Source organism: Megalobrama amblycephala, linkage group LG1 (assembly GCF_018812025.1).
Source record: "Megalobrama amblycephala isolate DHTTF-2021 linkage group LG1, ASM1881202v1, whole genome shotgun sequence".
Classification (NCBI taxonomy): Eukaryota; Metazoa; Chordata; class Actinopteri; order Cypriniformes; family Xenocyprididae; genus Megalobrama; species Megalobrama amblycephala.
Genome location: NC_063044.1, coordinates 48,629,282 through 48,645,488, shown reverse-complemented (window position 1 = coordinate 48,645,488; position 16,207 = coordinate 48,629,282). Strand labels below are relative to the sequence as shown.

Genomic DNA, 16,207 nt, shown 5'->3' with positions numbered 1-16,207 from the left:
TCAAACTTTAGTTAGTGTGTAATATTGTTGTTAGAGTATAAATAAAATCTGTAAAATTTTAAAGCTCAAAGTTCAATGCCAAGCGAGATATTTTATTTAACAGAAGTCGCCTACATCGAACGGCCAGTTTGGACTACATCCCTCTACTTCCTTCTTTAATGACGTCACTAAAACAGTTTTTTGACTAACCTCCGCCCACAGGAATACACAAGAGTTGCGTTTGTAGAGTGTGTTTGTCGCCATGTCGTCGAAACGCTGTTATTTTCATCCCGCAGTCCAATCACCGGGTCTGATTCCGGCTCAAATTGACAGGGTAAAATTAAAGACATGTTTACAATAACACTGAGCGCGTGAATCTCCACGTTATGGTAAGAGGCGTGACTTTTCCGGGCAAGCAGCGCTCAGAGCTGTCGAATCACAACACAGGAACCGCTGGCACAATCAGAACTCGTTACGTATTTCTGAAGGAGGGACTTCATAGAACAAGGAAGTCATCAGCCCGTTTTTATGACAGTGGAAACAGCCGTATACAGATAAGTAAATTATGTGAAAAATACTGTGTTTTTTTACACGCGAAACATGAACACATGTTATATTGCACACTATAAACACAATCAAAGCTTCAAAAAACCACGAAAAACGGGACCTTTAAGTCAGTTACGTTCAGAGATTAAACATGTTAAATTAAGCGAGTTATTTGCAGTATTCCATTCAGTTATCATGGATTTATGTGCAAGCCAGAGAAAGTTTGAGTTTAAAGTTCAAAGTAAAGTGGTCTTGCCACTTAATGTGTTTCGATTGAAATGTGTATTGTTTGGATTGAAAATAATGTTTTTTCCAAATTCTCTAGGCATGATTGTTTATATTTCCAGTTCTGGTTTAAATTTAAAAATTAAAATCAATAAATCACAATTAAGTAGTTGTGTTCTTATTTTTAGATAATCTAGTGTGACAACTTACCCACCGATGGGGCAAATTGTCACAAGTGCACATTCTCTATTCAACAGTCTACAACTCCGTAATGAGATAAGATATGAAAATGTTATAAATACAACTTATGTGCCCAAGACTTCCTTCTTTCATTTGGTATGACATTTATACAATTGTAATGTATGGTGCTCAGTAAATGATAGACAGTGTGAAAAGTGTGACAACTTACCCTGCTCTCCCCTACATTTTCCCAACTGTGATACTTTAAAATAACTGCACTAATTAGCACTAACACTTAAATTGATTGAGTGATTTTAGATAAAGTAAGCCAAATATACAGAAGTGTTTTATAAGTGCATTACTTAAAAGTGTGCTATTGTCAGTTTGAGTTGGTTTGTTCTTATTTAAAGTTTTGATTTATGTCTTTTCCATTTTAGCTTCATGATCTGTTTTGTTAATTAGTTCTCCTTTCCTTTGCTCCCTGCCAGTTTGCTCCTATGATTACTGATTATTAGTATTCTGTTCAGGTCTAGTTTGTGTCTCTTTGTTCAGATCTGTATTTAAGCCTACAGTTTTCAGTTCTCTTCTGTCCTAGATTGTTCCTGTTTGAGTTAAAGCGGTTCTCATTTGTGTTTTGAGTTGCATTAAAAGACTTTGTCATGCGCTTCATTACAGCCACCAAAACTGTGACAGCTATGAATGCTTTACATAAAATTTTAGTGGATTTTTATATATACTATCACAAAGTTCTATTTTAATGGATTTTCATGAAAAATACTGTAAAAAAATTATTAATTACAAGTAAATCACCATCTATATCAACTAACTACATCATATATAGGGAATATTTACAATACATTTGAAATGAATTATGTAATGTATAAAAATATGTGAGCAATACTTTATAAATACATTTTGTATATTATATAATATAAATAATTCATAAGTCTGTTTCTGTCTGATGAGTATATTTAAAAGTGTATGAAAGATGGGTTCAAGTGGTAACTAAATACATTTTTTTAATACAGAGATAGTATGTTATAGTTCATATTCATGGTGTCTCAAAATAGCACAGTTGAGTACGCTTCCTAAGATTCTTTAGTACTAAAAGAATAATTTTTAGTATATTAAGTACAAAATTAGTGTGTGAAATTAGAGCACTGAGTACATTATGGAAGTGTACTAAGTGTACTGAAATAATGTATTTTAGCACACTTTTTTCACCTGGGGAAGGAAAAAGTTTTACCTGGTATCAATCTTTTTGTAAGAGGTGGTACTACGAAACCCTGGGTGGGGTACTGGAGGGGTGAGTTGGCTTGGGCAAGTATAATCGAGTCCATATTTGTCCCCATCCTAAGAATTATCATACAAAATTAAAACTTTTACCCCCTGTTTCACAGACAAGGCATAAGCTAGTCCAAGACTAAAATGCATGTTTGAGCTATTTGAAAGCAACTTGCACTGACATATCTTAAAATATGTCAGTGCCATTGTTTTGTCTCAAAATGCAAACCAGTGATGTTTTTTCTAGTGAACGTTTCTAAAAGTTAAATATTAAATATATCACTTAAATATTCTAAGTGAACTAAGGTCTAATCCTGGCTTTGGCTAAGCTCTGTCTGTGAAACCGGGCCTGTGAAACCAAAATTTAGCCAAACCAAAACTTAAGAGTAAAGACAATGGTTAAGGGGTAGGAACTAGAATGCACTTTTGACCTGATCTGGTATTTCTCATATTCCTCCAACCGACGTCTCTGAAGATCTTCCAGTTCATCAACTTTCACACTCCGCACAGTTAAAGCAAATCCATCACAGGAACAAGACGAACGATTTTTACTGGGAAATGGCCCAATGCTGATGTCATATTTGAAAAAAAAAAAATAATAATAATAATAAAAATAAGGGCAATAATAAGGTAAATATTACAGATAAGACAATAAAATACAGAGGTAATATGTTACAGACAGTATAATATTCTGAATACATAATCAACCACTGACCTTTGTTTAGGAAAAACTGTACATTGGAGGTGCCTTTTGCTAAAAAGACAAAAAGGTCACACATGAAACAGTTTTTCCAATACCACAAGAGAAGAACAACCAAATTGAAAACTGACAAACAAACATTAAACAGACACAGTAGTAGGGCCATACCCTGATAGAAACAGTCTGTCTGTGACATCTGAAACATGAAGTAATCCTCTTTGTACACTGTAAATACCTAATGCAGTAATACAGAGCCCAGTCAGGAATAACTTAATAAGAATGTTCATTTCTGGAGATTATCTGAAAGGAAGATGTGTTGACAGTCAATAGCAGTAAAAGCGCAACTACTGGATCACTTATATATGTAATCTAATACTTTTTAAATTTAAACTACACATGTGCTGAGAAAACAAAATGGTGAAGAACAGCATTGTAACAGATAATTTTTAATTGTGTCAAATTGGAAATATTCTAAACCACAAAAATATTTACTACTACTACTACTACCACTACTACTACTACTAAATGTTTTGCTGAGTTTGTAACAAACATGAATGGCAATAAAACCAATAAAAATAATTACTAGATAAACTAGAGAAATTAGTTTACTATAGTTTGGTCGAGCCATTCCACCAAATGGCTGACATTTCTGTCCACAGGACATTGTATGTATATAATATAATGTATGAAAATTAACTCTAAAATACATTTTATTAAGGAAAAGGGTCCTAAACATTAATCTAACTGCAAATTTAAAATGCATAATTTAAAACATTTAAAAACTACTGAGAACACTAAAAAAAATAGCATCTGTTACATGTCCCCACTATAAAAACCTAAAGTTGATCATGAAATATCATCATTTAAAGATGCCGTAGAATGTCTTTTTAAAAGATGTAATAAAAGTCTATGGTGTCCCCTGAATGTGTCTTAAGTTTCAGCTCAAAATACCCCATAGATTTTTTTTTTAACTGCCTATTTTGGGGCATCATTAAATATGCGCCGACTCAGGTTGCGCGGCCCCTTTAAATTCTCATGCTCTCCGCCCCCGGAGCTCATGCTTGCCTTAACCAGCATAAACAAAGTTCACACAGCTAATATAACCCTCAAAATGGATCTTTACAAAGTGTTCATCATGCATGCATGGGATCATGTAAGTAAGTACAGTATTTATTTGGATGTTTACATTTGATTCTGAATGAGTTTGAGGCTGTGCTCCGTGGCTAAAGCTAACATTACACACTGTTGGAGAGATTTATAAAGAATGAAGTTGTGTTTATGCATTATACAGACTGCAAGTGTTTAAAAATGAAAATAGTGACGGCTCTTGTCTCTGTGAATACAGTAAGAAACAATGGTAACTTTAACCACATTTAACAGTACATTAGCAAAATGCTAACTAAACATTTAGAAAGACAATTTACAAATATCACTAAAAATATCATGTAATCATGGATCATGTCAGTTATTATTGCTCCATCTGCCATTTTTCGCTATTGTTCTTGCTTGCTTACCTAGTCTGATGATTCAGCTGTGCACAGATCCAGACGTCCTGCCCTTGTCTAATGCCTTGAACATGGGCTGGCAAATGCAAATATTGAGGGCGTACATATTAATGATCCCGACTGTTACGTAACAGTCTGTGTTATGTTGAGATTTGCCTGTTCTTTGGAGGTCTTTTAAACAAATTAGATTTATTTAAGGAGGAGGAAACAATGGTGTTTGAGACTCGCTGTATGCCATTTCCATGTACTGAACTCTTGTTATTTAACTATGCCAAGGTAAATTCAATTTTTAATTCTAGGGCACCTTTAAATCTTTTTTTTTTTTTTTTTTTTTTGGCATTGTACACTTGATTATTTAAAAAATATTAACTTTAGGTAAGTCACTAGAATTTGCTTTGTGTCCTCATGCTATTAGCATGTACGCCATGTGGCCATATGCCATATGCCATGTATTTGATAATTTTTTGCTTAAAAACTCAATCATGTTACTTGTAGTCCTGTTACTCATATAACAAATAACAGGAGTGAGTAGAGTCCTCTGTTTGTTGATTTAATAGTGTGAATATTAGTTGATATAATAGCCTACTATTCACCTGTTTTATGAGATTTACAGTTGAACTTACTTAAATTGAAGATTTTTAGGATTAGTTTTACAATGTGAATACTATATTTGCAGGGAGCCAGTCCACCACGAAGAGACTTAAACTTTTTGTCTTTGTCTTTCTTATATTTTTAATGGAGAGAACCTATATGCAGGTGCCAGAAACACCCACCCATGGCAAGCTAGGCCTGGATAACTTATGAGTTCTGGTAGCTACAAATATGACATATGAAAATTATATCATTAAAAGATTGCGATCTCTATTTAAACGTACAAGCGATCTTATTCCTAAATGACAATGATTGCGCGGTCTATTAAACATTTGAAATTAGTCACACTGCAATATTTAAACCTGTTTTTGTGCTGCTGCTGATACAGGGAAAGCAGCTATAGCGCTCATGTAAGCTTTATGTTTGAAACAACTTCAAAGAGTCTTAACTACATTATACCAGTGACAAAATGCATTTGATCAGTGAATCATTCATTCAAGAGATTCGTTTAAAAACTCTGGATGAAAGTCAATTTCAAAGGATTTTTACATAGGCTTAATGAATTCATTTAAATTAATACATATTTTTATGGACTCATTTATAACAGTTTAGACATTTATAAATAGACTCATTTAGCCTATAACATTAAATAAAACTTTTTGTTCTCAAGTAAATTACATATATTATTTTGTTTGGTTGTCTTATGTTTTGTTTTCAGAATCGTGGGAGTACTGTGACCTCTCTCTCCCTCTTATAATACTGTGTGTTGTTACCTGGATGATCTACGTCTTTTTTTTTTGTGATTGTTGTTCATGAGTCACTTGTTTGTCCTGAGCAGTTAAACTGAGCTCTGTTCTTCAGAAAAATCCTCGAGGTCTTGCAGGTTCTTCAGTTTAAGCATTTTTTGCATATTTGAATCCTTTACAGCAGTGACTGAATGATTTTGAGATCCATCTTTTCACACTGAAGACAACTGAGGGACTCAAACATTCACTGATGCTCCAGAAGGAAACACAACGCATTAAGAGTTGGGGGGTGAAAACTTTTTAATTGAAATATCAAGGTAAATTGTACTTAATTTTTCTTCCGGGAAACATGCAAGTATCTTCTGTTGCTTCCGAAGGGCAGTACTAAATGAAAAACAATGATATTTAAACAAAATAAGAAAAATTGTGACATCCTCATCCTGTTCAAAAGTTTTCACCCCCCGACTCTTAATGCATCGTGTTTCCTTCTGGAGCATCAGTGAATGTTTGAACCTTTTTTAATAGTTGAGTTTGAGTCCCTCAATTGTCTTCAGTGTGATAAAATGGATCTCAAAATCATTGTCACTAATGTAAAGGGTTCAAATATGCAAAAAAAAAAAATGCTTGAAAACTGAAGAAGCTGCAAGACCTGAAGGGTTTTCCTGAAGAACAGAGCTCAGTTTAATTGCTCAGGACAAACAAGTGACTCATGAACAACCATCACAAAAAAAACAAAAAAAAAAAAAAAAAAAACAGACGTAGATCATCCAGGTAACCACACACAGTATTAAGAATCAATGGTTCACATACTTATGAATGGGGTTATTTTAATAAATTCAGCTTTTTTTGTCTTGTGGATTATATGTAAACATTTATGTAAAATATCTTACTCAGGACAGTACTAAACAAAAAATAACATGCATTTTGTATGATCCCTCTTATTTTATTAAAATTATTCACATTTTCACAGATTCTGCAAGTGGTTCACATTCTTTTTCTTGCCACTGTATTAAGCCTATTTCTAATAGGTTGTTAAAATGTATAGTCTTACAGAGTAAGATGTAAAATATAAGTCTTTATGTAGACTATTAACAAGGATTTGGTACAATTATAATGGCGCTTCATATTCAGTGGGCGAAGTTTACATTACATTAAATTACAACTGCATTAAATAGTGTTATGAGATTCTTTAAATATTTTTGAATATAGGCTACAAATAAGAAATGTTGGTAAACTTTTAAATACTTTTAAACATGAAACTGAACCTCCAGTAGGTGGCGGCAAGTGACTGTCTTAGTCATTCATTCAAACGGCTGATTTAATGAGGCAGGTGTTTAGGAATGGGCCATTGAATCTCTGACTCAAACGATTTTTTCAAAACACTAATTCATTCAGTAATGAAAGATGGCTGAGATGCGCTATGGTTCTGCTGTGATCTTTGTTTGGAACTATTTTCACTGCTGAACAGTCATTACTGTGTCTAAAATGTAACTGACCTTATTAAATGAGTCATTCTATGAAACAGGTGCCATTTGGGTCCGCAACGTTTGATCAGATGCATAAGGCCCAAAAAAAATGTCCCAAAGTGTGTTTCCAAAGCTTAAAGTTATTAATTCAAGTCTTCTTGTTAACATATGATAAATGCTTTTTTTTTTTTTTGAAGGTTAACATACTATTTTTAATCATTTTTCATTAGTACATAGCCAATTTCACGTCCATGTTGACCAACATGATATTTGCATCTAAAATATCACCAAATAAATTATATATTTTTTTCAAACATATATTATTCTCAGGATTATATGTGTCCCCGTTTACATAAAATATATTCACAATAAATCTTTTTTTGTGTAAATATTTTCTGATTTGTGTGCGTTTGTAGGTTTGACTTACCACCCTGTCACACTAACTTGTTTTATCTATAAATAATACTGTTGCCTTAAATGACATCACAAAGCAGAAGTGACATCATTTGAGCCTTATAGCCACCAAAAACAAAAGCAGGCAATTTCTGAGATTTTTTTTTTATTAGTTTTTTTTTTTTTTTTTTACAATAGCCGTGTTTCCACTGCTGGGCCAAAGGCGGGCGTGCTAGTGCGTGCCAGGGCCGGTCGCGTTTCGACCGTCCCTTCCGGGGCTTGATCATGCCTCTTCGGTGCTTCCTCGGTGCCAAAGGCACGGGTTTTTCGGCCCGCCGAAAACCTTGGTCCAAAGCGGGCCAGCTGGGGCTTGAGGCGCGGTCAAGATGAAAGGCAGAGCTAATCGTAGTCAGGTGATGGTCTACATGCTGAAATGGGTTGTGTGACGTTTGATCAAGGGAGGTGTGTTTAAGGGCGGTTTTTAGATCAGCGCTGCGGAGCTAGCGGACCGACAGTGGAAACGCAACTTGATTTTGGCCTCGGTGCCTAAGGTCTGTGGCCATAGGCCCAGCCCGGCACGCTGTTAGCCCTGGTTCGCACTGGCCTGACAGTGGAAAAGCGGCTATTGTTTATTTGTTACTTTTTCATGTTAGGCAGGGCCCGTCAAGCTCAAACCTACCACCCCGTCACACAAAATAGATAGGGATTATTAATGCATTATTAATGCAAAGAAAATTATATTTCAGATTGAATGCATGTATGCTAGGTGAGAAACTTGACCACACGGGAGATTTGCGGACATTTCGGGATGAAATTTACCACCCCGTCACATACCATCCCGTCGCGTTTTATTGTGAGGGGGTGGTTCTGCTTCCCGTTTGAATGTGAGGGTCACAGAATTGAAATCAAGGATTCTAATATATGCTAATCAGTTTATTTTCTGTTAACTTAACTCTGTTTGGTTCCAGGGTTCGTCAGGTTTTCACAACAAAAACCCACCCATCACGTTCTGTGGAGTATAATATTTGTTTTTTGGTGGGGTTCCCTTGGAAAAATTAGCATTGCAAGGGCTAAATATCATGTTATTTTGGGTCGCTTCAACCCGCGGACATTGTGGCAACAGTGTAAAAATATTTTAGCGTTCTCGGGCAATAATGAGACATGCTATTGAAAAGGGGTGTTTATTTGGGCTGTTGTAGGCCACAACCCACGCCGTACACACCCCGACTTGAACAGAGAACGTCTCAGGTTATGCATGTAACCATGGTTCCCTGAGAACAGGGAACGAGACTCTGCGCTTGACGCTATGGGGAACCATGCCAAGAATCACAACACTCCAATCCTATTGGCCGGCGACAGCCTATGACGTCGAATGGCGCGAACCGTGATGTTTTATCCGCCTGGAGGAAGCAGTCAACACCTTCTCGTCTTTGAGGGACTGTTCAGCAGGCATCCCGAAGCATGGCAGGGAAGCGCAGAGTCTCGTTCCTTGTTCTCAGGGAACCATGGTTACATGCGTAACCTGAGACGTTCCCTTTCGAAAGGGAACTTCAACTCTGCGCTTGACGCTACGGGGAAAGAAATACCCATGCCGCCATGCTAGAGGAGAGTGCATGCCCAAAATGTCTGGACAAATGTCCGGCAGTTCCAGGGAAAAACCGAGAGCAACTTCTCCAAGGCTGTCAGTGACAGCATTCCCTATGGCCAACAGCCCAAGCTGAGCCTAAAAGAGGCCTTCCGTAAAAGGCCTGCCAAGGCTGCTCAAGGCATCTGGGACCAACAACCCGTAGAAAGTGGTCCCTTAAAGGGAATGTGGCCAGGAGACCAGAAGGAATCCCGGCCAGTCACTAGAGGGGACAAAAATCACCCCCGATGCCACCAAGGAGGCTGTACTAATCTAGCGAAAGCCAAAACATAGCCTGGGCCAACTCTGTCTGATATACAGAAACTTCAAGCGCAAACTCCAAAGAGGAGAGCAGGTAAGAGCGACTGAGAAAAGGCAGTAAGCAACTCAAACCCACATGCAGAGACGGGCATCCTGGAGAGTGGAACTCAGCTGAGCGCTATAAACCCTATAAACGAGAGACTTCACAGAAGTCTACAACCAATGACAAGCTTAGGGAGCTAAGCACAATTACGCAGTCAACCCAAAGGGAAGTACGAAGCTCAACCTAGCAAACAGACCATACTGCAGGCACATAGCCATGGAGGCCAACCAGAAGGGGCCTACAACATAACTAAGAGTTCTTAAAATGAACTAATATCACAACATGAACCCAACACACATGGTGGTATTCAGGATGGCCCATAAGGCCATTTGACTGAAAACAGAGCATGCTGAGCGCACGACCAACCAAGTAATTAGGTAGCTGTGAGTGCCCACAAAACAGCCCATCCAACAAACCAAGCTCAAGGAAGCAAGTGCATAAAACTAGACAAACAGTTGGTTTTAATACAGGAGCTCACCCCGAGAGGCAGGCCATTCAGAAATGTACTCAGAAAAAGCACCTTTTACTCTCTAAGCGAGAGGAGTACAAAGCCAAACTCCAGTGTGATACCTAGGAGGCCTGCGAAAGCCTACAACTCGTAAAAACACGCGGCGTCAGCTAGTGGCAATCATGACTCATCCATGGTGATGAGTCACAGAGAAACCCACACAAAGCTGTGCCAACATGCAGACTGAAAGGAGGCCCTGATGGGGGCCTACAACCTTCATGAACACACGACATCAACCAGTGGTAGCTTCATGACTAAAGCCAGCCAGCAGGCCAAGTACTCGATAAACCCTTAGGTAGGAGAAGTACACACTACGCCATCAAACTCAACGAGAGGCCTGACCTAGGGCCTATTCATAGGGAGGTGGGCGTGGCCGATGGCGGCGTGAGTCATAAGACACGACTCAACCATGGAATGAGTCTAGATATAACCAACCCAGCTGGGCCAACACAGAGGCTACAAACCCCCTAGCACCATGTGGTGCCAGCCCGTGGTCATAACAGGGCCCAAGCTCAAAGAGGACCAGCTCTAGACCCTACACGATAACTGTGGGTAACTAGCTACACAACCTGAGCTTAAGCCTACACATTCCAACAGGCAATGTACCCAGTACACATAAATATGCTATCACTGTCTAAGGAAGGCCTACCACCTCAAACAACGTGAGCATAAGCCTGAGGCAGTGCTAAAATACTTGAGCAAACTTGTTTTTTGGGCACGGTTGGTTTACGGTCACAAGCTGTATTAAGAAAGAGGCTACAATAAAGAGCCAACAATCTAACAGCAAATGCAAAACAGCTGCTGTGGTCATGATCAACTGGGAGCTAACAGAGATCATACTATTCTAAACAGAATAAGACTCTCTACACTCAACCTGAGTGTGCAATCCAACAGGTGATACACTCAGTGAAACACAAACCCTAACCGGGGAGTACAACAAAACACCACGTTCATAGATGTAGGCTAATTACAGCCTGCTATCACAGAAACAGGCGTTAACATGTTGCAGCACTAGAGTAAGCTCACATATGCATGTAGGGCTAAATCTTAGAACCCCAAAGCAAACGCAAATGCTTTGTAATACATGCCATCCAAACAGGATAAATGTTTCACAGAACAGATCTGAGATCTGTAATGAACCCTAGAGAACGAAAACTAAAATATTTAACATCGTAACCTCAAACTTGAATATAATTCAAGGGGCTCATGTGAAGACACTATAAGCATGACAAAGTTCTAAAAAGTGGGGCCTAGCAGCACTGCATAACTCATCTTCTCGAAGATAAGGGCCTACCACCTGGGAAAACAGCACCAGAAAGGCTAATAACAGCCTATAACCTTAGCTGTTAACCTCAGCCATAGCACCTACATTTTCACATAGAGGGGAAATGGGCATACGGCCCGCAACTCCCTCAGGAGGAGGCCAGAACTAGGAACTATACAACCTCACAAGGATAGTAATAAGGATTTTTTGTAAGAAACACCTAAACCTAGCACTAGCCTAGCTGCTAGCTAAGGCCTACTGGGCCAAGCAAAGCTTGGGCTTCATTCTGAAACCTTCAAATATGAGGAGAAAATTAAGCACTGCAAGCAAACAGTGTCAGGCGGCCGAAAAGCCGTCCTGCACACAAATAACTGAAGCGACGAGTGCTAACTCAAACCAAACTAAAGTATTAGCTGAGAAGCTACTCTAACATAGGAGGCTACAAAATAGCGGCCATAAAGCAGCCTGCATATTTTGAAAACTAGCCAACCTAATGCTACAGTTATTTTGCCCAAAAGAACCCCTTCTAACCTTACTGACTACATGCTCAGGAAAGCTATACAGGAAAAACAAGGTCTACACTTTTTATAAACATAAAAATATAGACCCAGCTTATCTTCCTGCGGCTCGTAGAACGAAGATTTTCCCTCCTTATTTAAAGCATGAAGAAGGAACAAATCAAAAGTTTTTTTAAGCCTAAAAGCACTTTCACTATCAAACCAGAAGCCTTTAGAAAAGGCCAGCCAACAGCCTAACTGTAAAAGCACCACCTGAGCAAGTAGAAAGTATATTATATTATATATTATATTATATTATATTATATTATATTATATTATATTATAGGAGGTGAAAGAAGAAAAGGAGAGGGTAGATATAAATTGCCCTTAAACTAGCTGGAGGATTGATTACAAACGCAACGGTGTTTACAATCGATCATCCATTACTCTCACTTCTTCCTCCAGAGCAAGCAATAGCCGTCATTTCACCGTCTCGGTTAACTATAGACCCAATATAGTCCGGCTACGTGTAACCCACTTTTAGCCAAAATAACTTGCGATATGTATGATATTTCATCATGTAAGCAAAGTCAACAGTGATTACAAGGTGTTTGGTTTCATATCTTTGACATGTTCTATTGCATAGGCTGTGCGTAGACATGATTTAGCTCATAGTCAGACCGGCTATTTGTAGCCCACCTAGTCAATCCTGATTTATTGTAGTTTTTGGACAGGAAGTGCTTGAGATGGTTGATATCTCATCATGTTTGCAATGTCAATGATTTCTACAAGATGTAAGTGGCATTTCATGACATGGTCTATATGTACTGTAGTCACGATTTAGTTCTGAATTGGATGGGCTATGTGCAGTCTGCTTTAAGTCCACCTGGCAAAATCGAGGCAATCTATAGTCTAATTTTTATGGCTTGGCTATAGCCCTGATTCAGACCAGCAGTGAGTGTAACCAAAATAATGTTAAAGGTGCTCTAAGTGATGTCACGCATTTTTAGGCCAAAACATTTTTTGTCACATACAGCAAAACATCTCCTCACTATCCGCTAGCTGCCTGTCCCCTGAACACACTGTTAAAAAAACAAAAAAAACAAAAAAAAAACACGTGGTCTCTGTAGTCGCCACAAGCTCCGAAAATGGCAATAAAAACAAACTGGTGCAGCCTGGACCACGAATCATAATAACCATGCTCCAGCCAATAACCGACAAGAATGATTTTAAATGCGCGTTCATGACTGTTTCAGGAAGCACGGAGGGGAGGGGGAGGAGGAGGAGGAGGAGGAGGGAGGGTCTAGCTAGCCTCTGTTTTGTTTGACAACACTTCGAATGTCAACAGGAAGTTACAATGTATACACATACATATATATTATATTATATGCATGCAAGTATATCATGAATCCCACAAGCTTTGTGGTCGGAAGTTACTTAAAGGTGCTCTAAGTGATCCTGGGTGGAGTTATAATATAATTGGAGTTGGTAATAATTGGTATAATATAGGTGGAGTTGAATTATAATTATATACACCACACACATATGACTGTAATTAATTTTAAGTTAAATAAAAATTTTACAATTCTCAACCACTAGATGGCAACTGTGGCTCTAGTGAGACATGACCACTGGCAACGCGAGACTTGAATGTTAGCAAGCAACAGCAAATGTTAAAGCTAATTTCCTTCTTTTGGTCTTGTAAGTATCTGTGTTTTTCATTTGGCATGAGTTCATTATTTATGTAGACATCATGTGTTATCCTGCGTAGGAACCATGACATTTAGCGGGTAACAGTGCAAACGTGGTTAGATTAACATGCTACATGCACATGTAGTGTTTCCTTGTGCCCTAAAACTCACTATTATCTAAATACAAGGGGGTAAACATGAAACCTGTGCACCCCAATATTATGTGTTACAGAAGCCTCATATCTTTTAATCTTTTGATCATTATGATATGAAAATATGAGTTTTTGATTTGGCAAGGCAAGTTTATTTTGTATAGCACATTTCAGCAACAATTTTTAAGGTAATTCAAAATGCTTTACATAAAACATGGAATTTATGGAACCGAAAATTAATCAGGTTGTTTTATGAACCAAAAAACATTGTTAACCTTTTTTTTTTTTTTTTTTTTATTTAGGCCTAACTTTTTTTGTCAATGTTTTATATTTTTATTATGTTAAGTTTTAATTTTTTTAATGTTTATTTGTATTGTATTTGTAAAATTTAATTTAATTTTTTTTTTTTTTTATCATTGTTTATTGAGTTATTTTTCTAAATAAAACCTTTTATATTTAATGGATATATTTGGGCAGATAGTCATTTATGAGAACCCGTTATATTTAAGTGAAAAGAATCCTTTATTTTGTTGTCTATTACATGTAGGCCTATAGATTCATTAGCTGTATATTTGAGAACTAGTCTATTTTTGGGTTATGGTAAGACGTCTATTAGATTTTCACTGACAGCCCAAATTCAGCCATGTTTTAGCCTAGATCCATTCAGTGTCTATTAGACATAAATATGTAGTCGTCTAATAGTCGTCTAATTGATGACTAGTCTATTCTTGGGTTATGGTTAGACTTCTATTAGATTTTCACTGACAGCCCAAATTTTGCCTTGTTTTAGCCTAGACGGCCGGGCTATGTTTTGAGTTTTGACGGCTATTAGACGTCTATTAGACATAAAATTGCTTGCTGGGTCCTCCCGTCTGTCTGGCTCAGATCCAAATCTGAACGGCCAGGGGGTTTTCCATGCCCTCCCGATCTCAAACGCGGAGATCAGGAGACAATGGAAAGTCTATGGGAGCTGCAACATTCATGGACAGAAAGGAACCGTTCGTCGATCCGTCCGCGCGCCGCCCCTTTCTTAACGCGCTCTCACGGCAGCTGCAGCCCGCCGAAAAGCGCGTCCCAAAAACACAGCAGCTCCACATACCACAGCAGCCAGAGGAGCGCTCGCTATCGGACGCCGTGACATCAAACACGGACGTCACCGTCATCTACTCATCTTCGTAGCCCCGGGGAAGCCGAGAGAGAATATAATTCTCTCAGACTTCCCAACGAGCTCATCTCCTCCCTCGGGAAGAGTGTCAAACGAAAACGGAGCGTCCCGACAGGAGAGAACCATAGACAAACACACATAGACGGCGCCCTCAAGCATCGTCTATGCGCTCGCTCCTCTCCAGACAGAAAAAACGCCAGAAACGCGTACATCAAGTGTCAAACCCCTGGGACACGGATGAACACATTCTCCTGAACGTTTGCAGACATAAATGGAGTAATTTCCTACCGGAGTGTGTGAAGCAATGACACGAACCAAACAGTCACGAAAAGATGTTGACTGCTTCCTCAGGCGCTCCCTTTATATGTCACGGTTCGCGCCATTCGACGTCATAGGCTGTCACCGGCCAATAGGATTGGAGTGTTGTGATTCTTGGCATTTCGAACCGAACACCTGTCACGAGTGACGGTTCCCCATAGCGCAATCAAGCGCAGAGTTGAAGTTCCCTTTCGAAAGGGAACCGCACTTGAAACAGCGAGGCACTCTTCTGCCCCCTTCTCCCCACACACACACCAGGGGTGGAGCCTCTTCGCATATTTAACCCGAACATCCAATAACAGGTAATGCAGTTAATGATAACAGTTCCCAACACAAAAATGAATAGAATGCAACATAAATATTAAACTCCTTGTCATCTGCAACACAATAACATTTAGAACACGTGTTACAATATGTTAAATTACAGACTGTCTATTGATGGTTTCCAAAAAAGGGACATTTTATTATTAGGAAAACATTAGATTTTAAAAAATCTATTTCTTGTTTTAGGCTACACTAATGGCATACATTGTCCGTGACGGGGTGGTACGAGAATGGCTTCCTTGCCTGAATAAAAAGGATAATATTAAAGCTGCAGTCCGCAACTTTTTTTATTTAAAAATTATCCAAAATCAACTTTTGAACAAGTACATAACCAGCCAGTGTTCAAAACTATCTAATTATCTTGTCTCAATTCACGACGGTTAGCTTGTAATAATGTTTTATAATAAGAGCGACATGGCGGATTTCCGCGGGAAATTCAAGCATGCAGCAGTTCCTCTGTGCGTCATTACGTCACGTCCGTAAACGGAAAGGAGTCCCGTCGAGAGGCTCAGTTAAATCGGCTGCGTCCGAAAACCTAGGTAGCTGTCTTGCTGCCTCGCTGTCTTATAAGAGAATGACTTGTACGGCAGCGTTTGTACATGAAGGCACCTCACAAATCTGATTTCGGACAGACTTCTGAGGCAGCATAACAGTTTAATGATCTACAGCAATATAGCGCGAGCTT

General features: G+C 38.6%; 1 protein-coding gene across 5 annotated transcripts in view; it reads right to left on the bottom strand.

The window, feature by feature from the left end:
* Positions 1 to 15,909, bottom strand: part of LOC125272803 (beta-1,4 N-acetylgalactosaminyltransferase 1-like) — a 30,820-nt gene extending 14,911 nt beyond the window's left edge. For 3 of the 5 annotated variants that reach the window (XR_007185926.1, XM_048197954.1, XM_048197940.1), the window contains exons 1-5: positions 15,169 to 15,908; positions 3,083 to 3,214; positions 2,930 to 2,968; positions 2,646 to 2,783; positions 2,177 to 2,283 (exon numbers count right to left, since the gene is read on the bottom strand). Coding sequence is in view for 3 of the 5 variants with exons in the window: in XM_048197954.1 (XP_048053911.1) it covers positions 2,177 to 2,283; positions 2,646 to 2,783; positions 2,930 to 2,968; positions 3,083 to 3,201 (403 nt within the window). In the remaining 2 variants the exon portion in view is untranslated. Of the gene's footprint in view, positions 1 to 2,176; positions 2,284 to 2,645; positions 2,784 to 2,929; positions 2,969 to 3,082; positions 3,847 to 15,168 lie in introns of those variants that run through there. The other 2 variants (XR_007185927.1, XM_048197946.1) reach the window with 2 other exon arrangements.
* Positions 15,910 to 16,207: the final 298 nt, after the last annotated feature.